Source organism: Coenobita brevimanus, chromosome 24, assembly GCF_032717465.1.
Source record: "Coenobita brevimanus isolate Jiangsu-jjx chromosome 24, ASM3271746v2, whole genome shotgun sequence".
Taxonomy (NCBI): domain Eukaryota; kingdom Metazoa; phylum Arthropoda; class Malacostraca; order Decapoda; family Coenobitidae; genus Coenobita; species Coenobita brevimanus.
Genome location: NC_136977.1, coordinates 3897294 through 3906120, shown reverse-complemented (window position 1 = coordinate 3906120; position 8827 = coordinate 3897294). Strand labels below are relative to the sequence as shown.

The following is an 8827-nucleotide window of genomic DNA, read 5'->3' as shown; positions in this document are numbered from 1 at the left end:
AGTGTCCTATCAGCCCTCGTTTAGGTGAGGGGTCCTGCGTTGCTCCCATCAAGATCCACAAACACCATAGATCTTTTGGGTCCCATCACGGGCAGCGTTACCACCAGCATGTCAGTCTGTGGGGTCGCTTCTAATCACTGTACCCGGACACTACTCTCACCACCCGTCACATAGGGGAAATCACACGGCAACACTCATTTGCACGGCACCGATCTGTGATACTGGTGACCTTTTTTGCTTCGTGACAATACTCTCACCATCTGAATGCTATACATTATACTATAATACTTGTAGCGCTTTATCATTGTAACACTACTCTCATCTGCGACAGTTGGATCACTCATTTTTAAGACTTCATTGCCATACATATCAACCATCTGCTACTGTGGGAATGCTCACGTACACAGCGTCAAACTTTGATGCTGGGGACCCTTTTTATTTATCCATAACACTTCTCACACCATCTGATATAAAGAGGAACGTGCAATTACAAGGCTAAACTCTATTAGAGATGGCTCTTTCCTCTTCACCGCAACTCTTTTATCACTATCTGCAATAAGAGAAACCATAGGGGAATTATGTCAATCCAGTTATATTTTTCTCAACCAATCAACACGTTAATGCTGATTTACACCACCAATCTCCAAATCTGATGACCCTTTTCTGCTTCATAGGGCTATTTTCTGAGCTATTATCATTTCTTCATCATTCCAAGCTTCACTCGCCTTTATTTCTCAACCTTTCTCCAGCTTTCATACATATTTCCCTGTTCATTCTAACCCTGATTCTCTGTTCTTGGAAATTTTCCAGATTTTAACCAATTGCTTCCTTTTTCTCTGTACTTTCAAGCTTGATTTTCTCCCTTTTTCAACCTCTTCCATATTTTGGCTATTTCATCCTACAACTTGAGTCTCTCTTTTTGGTCGTATTACTCGATCACTCCTGGCTTGATTCTTCCTTCTTGGACCTTTATCCTGAATTCATCCACTTGTTTCTGACTCCATCTTTCCAAACTCTATTCCCCCTTAATGGACCTAATTTTCCGTCCTTCTAAATTTGCAACTCGGCGTTCTTGGACCTTACCCAGTATATGCCTGACTTTCTCTGTCATTCCAGCCTTATTTCCCTTCGTGGTTCCTCTTCTTTGTCAAATCAAACTTTATTCTCCCTTCTGGAAACACTGCCTGATTTCGTAAAAATTCCCGTTCTCTGTATTTTAGAACTGATTTTTCCTTTTTGCATCCAATTCTCCGTCATTACAGACTTGCTTATCTATATTTAGACCTTCTCTAAATTTCATCCATCAGCTTTGATTCTTCCCTGATGCCAAACTCCATATCCCCTGGACTAATTAACTGTCTCCTCAAAATTGCTTAGCATTTTCTGGATACTTTCCAGCTGCTTCTTTGTAATTCTAGGCTTGCTATCTCCCCATTATGGTCCCATTCTTCATGATACAAACTCGTTTCTCCCTTCTTAAATCTTTCCTAAACATCATTCATCCGTTTCCTAACCATATTAAATCTTATTCGCCCATTTTGGACCTTGACTAAATTTTATCCAACAGCTTCTCTTTCTCAGCCATTTCAAACTGACTTTTCCCTTCTCGAAACTTTTTTTTTCCTTTTTTTTAGATTCTGTCCGTTTCTCCATCATTCCATACGGTACCTGAAAAGCTCTCTTCCTGGAACTTTCCCATATCCCATCCAACGTTTTCCCCTCTTATTCCACACTTGTAATTCTGCCTATTTTTTTGTTTTTTTTTGGAGGGGGTATCCTAAAACTTGCATCTCCCTTCTTGGGCCTTTTCCATTTTTCATTGTACTGCTTCTCTGTCATTCCAGACTTAATATTATCCCTTCTTGACTTTTTTCTTTCACTCCTGATTAGTTTTTCTCTTTTCGACCATTTTCTAGATTTTATTAAGGTGCTTCCAATTCTTCGCCATCCTTCCCAACTTACTTCTCTCATTTCGGTCCTTATCGAGATTTCCCCCAACTGTTTATTCATCATTTCACACTTGACTTTCTTGAAGCTTTTGCATCCCGTGCCCCTTTCACTGTCATTCCAAACTTTCTTCTTCCTTAAATCTTTCCCACAGTTCCTTCAAATAGTTATCCGTCATTCTCCAGATCTGATATTCTTCTTTCTTGGTTGCTTTTCTCCATTCCAAGTTAACATTTCCCTTTTCACATACTATAGATTTTACGAGAGTACTTCCATTTCTTCTCCATTCTACCTTCCTGGACTTTTCTCGTCTTTCCTCCTGCTGTACTGTTTCGCCATCATTCTAGACTTGATATTCTCCCTATTCGGACGTTTTCCAGATTTCAACCACCTGTTCCATCTTCTATTCCAAACATGACGCATCCCTTTTGGTCTTTTTCCACATTCAACTGTTTCGTCACCTCTATATAAATTTGTTTCTCCTCTTTTGGTCGCATTTCTCAGTCTCTGCCGCCATGACATTTCCCCTTTTTGAACATTTTCCAGTTTTCACCGAACTATTTCTCCGTCATTCCAGACCTGATAATCTTCCTTTCTAGACTTTTTTTTCTTTCTCTTTTTGACCCTTCTCCCATCGTGGTCTGCATCCCGCGCCGGTCCCTCAGCTGGTACTCCATCACACCACCAACCACTAGACAGAATTCCTCTTGAAGGTTTGCGGGGAGGAGGGGAGGTGGGCGGAGGAGGATGAGGAGGAGCAGAGGTCTTCCTGGGTCTCCGTGTGGGTGACTTGCAACTCCCGCTCGCTGTGCATCACCTGCATCTCTCGCTGCTGCTGCTCCCGGATTCGATACCGCCGGGACAGCAGGCGCGGCAGCTTCATCGACCTCTTGCGAAAACTGGAAGAGATTAAAACATGTCAGTAAAAAAAAAAAAAAAAATGAGATACAGTACTTGGCAATTAATAAAATAAGATATAATACTTGGAAGTAAATATAAATATGACCGATAAAATGAAGTAAACATGATGTATGAAAGCATAAAATACATATTTGGAAGCACAGCCCGTACATACGAAATGGTACCGGGAAGTAAACAAATATGCTTATCATGAATGGAAACAATTACAATACGATATGATAACTAGATATATATTCAGTACAATACGGTAAGTGGAAGGAAAGACAGGATAACCTGCAAAGTAAGTATGATACAATAATTATATAAAAATCTGGATGTAAATGTAATATGAAAAAATAGTCAGGGTACATTAGTGAAGAACCTCAGCCCGTTAATGGCCACATGTTCTCTGGCTGCCCCACAACGCTTTTATTCAGCTGGGGGAAACACCAACACTTTAGAGTTAAGAAAGGTCCTCAGTATTAAAACCATGTGAAAAGTTTTGGTACTACGACACTGTGAAAAGTTTACCTTGATAAAAAGCATGTGAAGGTTTAAGAATATGTGAAAACCATATGAAAGGATTATGACAGAACAATGAAAAAGTCTTAATATTGTGGCAGAACCATGTGAAGGATTTAATATAATATGAAGACCATGTGAAAGGCTTACCAATACGACAACCATTTTTTTTTTTTTATAATAGTACAAAGGAAGGAAAACAAACGAATAAAGGAAATAATCCATACACCAGACTATATGCATAACCTCATCATACTGAAGGTGCAGTACAACGTGTGTGTGTGTGTGTGTGTATGTGTGTGTGTGTGTGTGTGTGTGTGTGTGTGTGTGTGTGTGTGTGTGTGTGTGTGTGTGTGTGTGTGTGTGTGTGTGTGTGTGTGTGTGTGTGTGTGTGTGTGAGAGAGAGAGAGAGAGAGAGAGAGAGAGAGAGAGAGAGAGAGAATCAAAACCGCTGGGATAATAACCACTCTCTGATTTTACCTCAAAGGTTTTATTCTACAAAGACCAACAAATAACTCACTGACACATCTGGAATTCCGGGGCACAAACTCCATTAGCCATTTTTTCTATTTTCTTTTTCTATCCATAAACCACTTTTTAAAAATTGTATCAGGGTTTAATGAAGCGAATTAGAGCCGCCTTTGATGTGTAATGGATGCTTAATTAACGAGCAGGTAGCCATTTGAAGTAGGAACGTGACTGTGTTAAAAATGGAGGTAAGAATGGAAAGTGCTTTGGTGTCCATGTGTAGTTCCTTTTGCGGCCGACAGATGGTGGTGATGGTGGTGGTCTGTTTTTGATTGTGTGTGTAATTCACCGGGTCGGTCAGGATCACTTGATGGTCGTGATCGTCAGCTTTTACCCTCCCGGAAGGGAGCTGAGAGCTCACATAGTCCGATCTAAGGGCAAGGCTGTGACCTTCACACACCCACACACCCGTCCCCTTGCTCCAGGGGGACAGTAACCAACCACTTCGTCAGTGAAACTTTTCGCAACCTGAGCGAGGCGCGAACTCCCGTCCACCAGTTGGCAAGCGAGAGCGTGTGTGTGTGTGTGTGTGTGTGTGTGTGTGTGTGTGTGTGTGTGTGTGTGTGTGTGTGAGAGAGAGAGAGAGAGAGAGAGTCCACCTGAAGGGGTAGACGCAACAGATATGTATGTATGTATGTATGTATGTGCGACCCATCTTTATTATCTGAGGGAGAAGGCATGGCAGGCATGTATGTATGAATGTATGTATGTGTAACCCACTTGTATGATCTGAAGGGTAAAGCATGGCAGGTATGTGTGTATGTATGTATGCATGTATGTATGTATGTATGACTCACCTGTAGGACCTCCTGAAGGGGAAGGCGTGGCATGGTGCGCAGGCGGGACAGGTGCAGGAACAGACAGAGGTGAGGTCGGTGAAGCTGGCCGCCTCCTGGGGACACTGGCCCGACAGGATGGACCCGTTGGCGGTGATCACGTCCCCCTCCACCCGAACCGCACCCGCCGCAGCCTGAAGGGTCAAGCTAGGTCACCGGGGGGCAATAAGGGGTCACATGGGGTTATACAGAGGTCAATGAAGTAATATGAAATTTCACGGGGTCAAAGGTCACAGTATCAGGTCATAATCAGATCACACGAGGGCAAAATACATCACAGACTCAGGTCACAGTGGAGTGTTATGAGGCCTTAGAGGTTATATTAGGTCACGGAGGTAAAATCTGGTCACATAATCAGGCCAGGGTAATACCAGGTCAAGCAGGTGCAACAACAGTAATACAGGTCACAGAGGCAAGGTAATTCAGGTCATACTTAGTACTATGAGATCTATTTGGCTTACAGTGACTATTCTTCACTATCAGACGACGAGACGCCACTCCTAAGCTGATAATAACTGTTAGCCGGAGGCAGTAATTGAACTGTTTTCGGTAAGGTTTCCCCCAAGTAGTGAAAAGCTGAATTAAAACGCTTAAATCTCTCTCTCTCTCTCTCTCTCTCTCTCTCTCTCTCTAACCGAGAAAATGATTATCGTTTCACACGCAGACTGATTCTGAGGATTTTCCGCGGTGTAACAGGATTAAATGTTGCACGGTCTTCCTCTCCTGCTTCGATGGAATGGGGTTAGCGGGGTGTGAGATGACGTGGAGGAGGAGGAGGAGGAGGAGGAGGAGGGTCATAGAGGATGGTGAGGAGAATGAAAGAAGAGAAGGGAGTGGGAAGGGGATGGTGCAGAGAGATAAGGATGAGAGAGGAGAGACAAAAAAAAGGAGCAGGTTGAGATAAAAGAGAAAAAGGAAGGGAAAAATAGCAATCAAATAAAGAGGAAAAGGGAAAAGAACGATCAAATTAAGAGGAACAGGGAAAAAAGGGGTACGGGGATGAAGAGGGAAGAGAGGGGCGGGAAGGAGAGAATGAGACAGCAAGCAGAAGAATAGGGGAGATGGGAGGGGAATGATGCGTGATGTAGAGAGGATGAGGAAAGATGAAAGGCGAGAAAAATGGATAGGAGGAGGAGGAGGGGGTGTGTGGGGGAGAGGGATGTATTAACGTCGAAAGGAAGGTACAGTGAGAAGGCAAGAGAAAGGGGTGGTGTGTGTGTGTGTGTGTGTGTGTGTGTGTGTGTGTGTGTGTGTGTGTGTGTGTGTGTGTGTGTGTGTGTGTGTGTGTGTGTGTGTGTGTGTGTGTGTGTGTGTGTGTAGCCAGCCTCTATGCGCTCCACTGCTCTCTTTCTCAGAACCGGGCAGAATCCCAGACGAAATCTATTGCGAATTTCCGCGAATGTAGTCACTTGATGCAAAAGATGAAAAGGAAATCCAGACCTGTAACTCACCCCTTCTGATTGAGGACTTGTGTTATTCTTCCAACCGATATAATTTTACTTAGTTTAGGAAAATTCTCTCTCTCTCTCTCTCTCTCTCTCTCTCTCTCTCTCTCTCTCTCTCTCTCTCTCTCTCACACACACACACACACACACACACACACACACACAGGGAGGGAGAGAGCAGCACCGACTTTCCCCCTTCTCCCTCTCCTTTCCCCACGACCGTCTCACATTCTTCCCTTCTCTTTCCTCCCACCTACACCAAAACCTCCCCTCTCCCCCTCCACTCCCCCTCCCTCTTCCCGTCCTCCCCACTTCGCATCCCCTTCCTAACCCCCACCTCAACGCACCTGTCCCCACCGTCCTTCTTATATAGCCTAATCTATCCCAACTTCGAGACCACACAATTGCCCAGCACAGTTTGGCTTGTAAAATGCAGACGGCTGCTTTTAATAGGCGTCGCTTTCTTTCCGCGTTATAACAGATCTTGAAATTGGTTTTGACTACAAAGGGAGGGTTTGTGTCTGTGGGGGAGAACTTTCGGCAACAGGCTGTGGGACTGTGGGATGAGGAAAATTTCGAGAACTGGGTGTGGGAGTGTAGAAAAACTGTCATAAGGGGAGAATGGTGTGTGTGTGTGTGTGTGTGTGTGTGTGTGTGTGTGTGTGTGTGTGTGTGTGTGTGTGTGTGTGTGTGTGTGTGTGTGTGTGTGTGTGTGTGTGTGTGTGTGTGTGTGTGTGTGTGTGTGTGTGTGAGAGAGAGAGTTCGAATTTGTTAACAAAGGCGTAACTGTTAAAAGAAATAGTGTGCTGAATGAGTAAAGGGGATATAAGCCATTGTCCAGAGTGTGTCAAAGGGATGTGTTGATGTTAATGAAGAGATGTATTATGCTGATTATACAAGGCTACACGAATGTTATTCCACAAGAGAAGCTTGTTATGACTGGAACTGAGAGGAATTAGCTTGGCAGTCGTGTACAGACTTACATACTGGTTCACTTGTACACTCGTACAAACATACATACACATATATTGTAATTATATACTGTATACTGTATATTTTTGTTTGTACTGACGTACGTACATATTATATATATATATATATATATATATATATATATATATATATATATATATATATATATATATATATATATATATATATATACACACACACACACACGTCAATACAAACACATTCACGCAATACCATACGAAAGAATACAATGATACATTTATCGCTTTCATTACTCTCTCTCTCTCTCTCTCTCTCTCTCTCTCCACACACACACTGCATGGGAAATAATCATACTTCCTCCCCCCCCACACACACACACATGCACACAGTATACGCACAGGCACACAAAGACTGACACAACCACACAGCCCAGACAAAGAAAATACTGATAAAATGTGTAGAAAGAGTGTGTGAGCTTGGAAGAGCGTGTGGACGGGGTGTACTGAGGAAGTATGGGGGAGGAGAAGGATGAGCAAAAGAGAAGTGTGGAAGGAGCACACTATCTGGGCGGCTGAGAGTGCGTGAGATGTGTGGGGGATGAGTGATGTGTGGGAGGGAAAAAGTAGGGTAGTGAAATGTGTGGGAGAGAGTGTGGGAGGGAATGAGAGTGCGTCAGTGAGATGTGTGGGACAGTGAGGGGTGTGTGGGGGGGGGTGAAGGGTGTGTAGGAGTGTGTGACAATGCAGCGAAGTATGGGAGAGAGTGCATATGTGTGTGGAACGTGAGGGAAGTGCGAGAGGGAGAGAGTGCGTGAATGCAATATGATATGGAAGTGTGTATGGCGGGGTGAGGTGTGTGTGTGGGAGAGTGAATGAGTACATGAGATGTGTGGAGGGATCTGTGTGGGAGAGGGAGAGTATCCACGAAGCTGAGACTGCGTAAATGAGATGTGTGGAGGGTGTGGGGTGTGTAGCAATGTGAGGGTGTGTGTATTGGAGAGTCAGAGTGCGGCAGTGTGATGAGTGTGTGGGTGAGGCGTACGTGGTAGGTTTAGAGTGCGTTGGGTGTGTGGGAGGGATAGAGTACATAAAATAAGATCTGTAGGAGCCAGTATGTGTGGGAAGGGGTGGGTATCTGGAAAGCTGAGAGTGTGTAAATGAGATGTGTGGAAGCGTGTGTGTGGGATGGACGGGGTAGAGGAGAGAGGCGCCGCGTGAGAAGAAACATTGTTGAAAAGACGCGAGGGACAATGAACGCTGGACGAAGGAGACGGCACGAGGAGGACAAGATGAGAGATTTCACTGTTGGCGAGAGACAGGAAGGAAGAGAGGGAGGAGGGAGGGAGAGAGGAGAGTATGAGTGAGAAGGACTGAGGTTGGAAAAGGACAGGGGACAGCAAGATTGAAAGAGAGTTGGGGGAGAGAGAGAAGAAGGGACACATGGAGTGAGGGAACGAGGAAGCGGAGGGAGTGAGATAAGTGTGCGACAATGAAGAGTGGATGGAGGAGAGGGCATGAGGCGGACAAGATAAGAGTCTTTACTGTTGTCGAGCAATAGGAAGGGGAGAGGAAGAGAAAGAGGAAGGGAGAAAAGACACAGGCAAAGAACAGGAGGCAGAGGCTGGCGGCCAGGGATGAAATGAGGGGAAAGATGAAGGGAGGAAAGATGCAGGCAAAGAATGAGGAAGTGAGGCAG

The 8827-nt window shown here is 44.4% G+C and overlaps 1 protein-coding gene across 1 annotated transcript in view; it reads right to left on the bottom strand.

Moving 5' to 3' along the window:
- Positions 1-2522: 2522 nt before the first annotated feature.
- The window catches only part of LOC145393415 (two pore potassium channel protein sup-9-like), a 662554-nt gene continuing 656249 nt past the window's right edge, over positions 2523-8827 (bottom strand). The window contains exons 6-7 of the mRNA XM_080267509.1: positions 4695-4867; positions 2523-2846 (exon numbers count right to left, since the gene is read on the bottom strand). Coding sequence (XP_080123635.1) covers positions 2639-2846; positions 4695-4867 — 381 coding nt within the window. The 3' untranslated portion in view covers positions 2523-2638. The remainder of the gene's footprint in view (positions 2847-4694; positions 4868-8827) is intronic.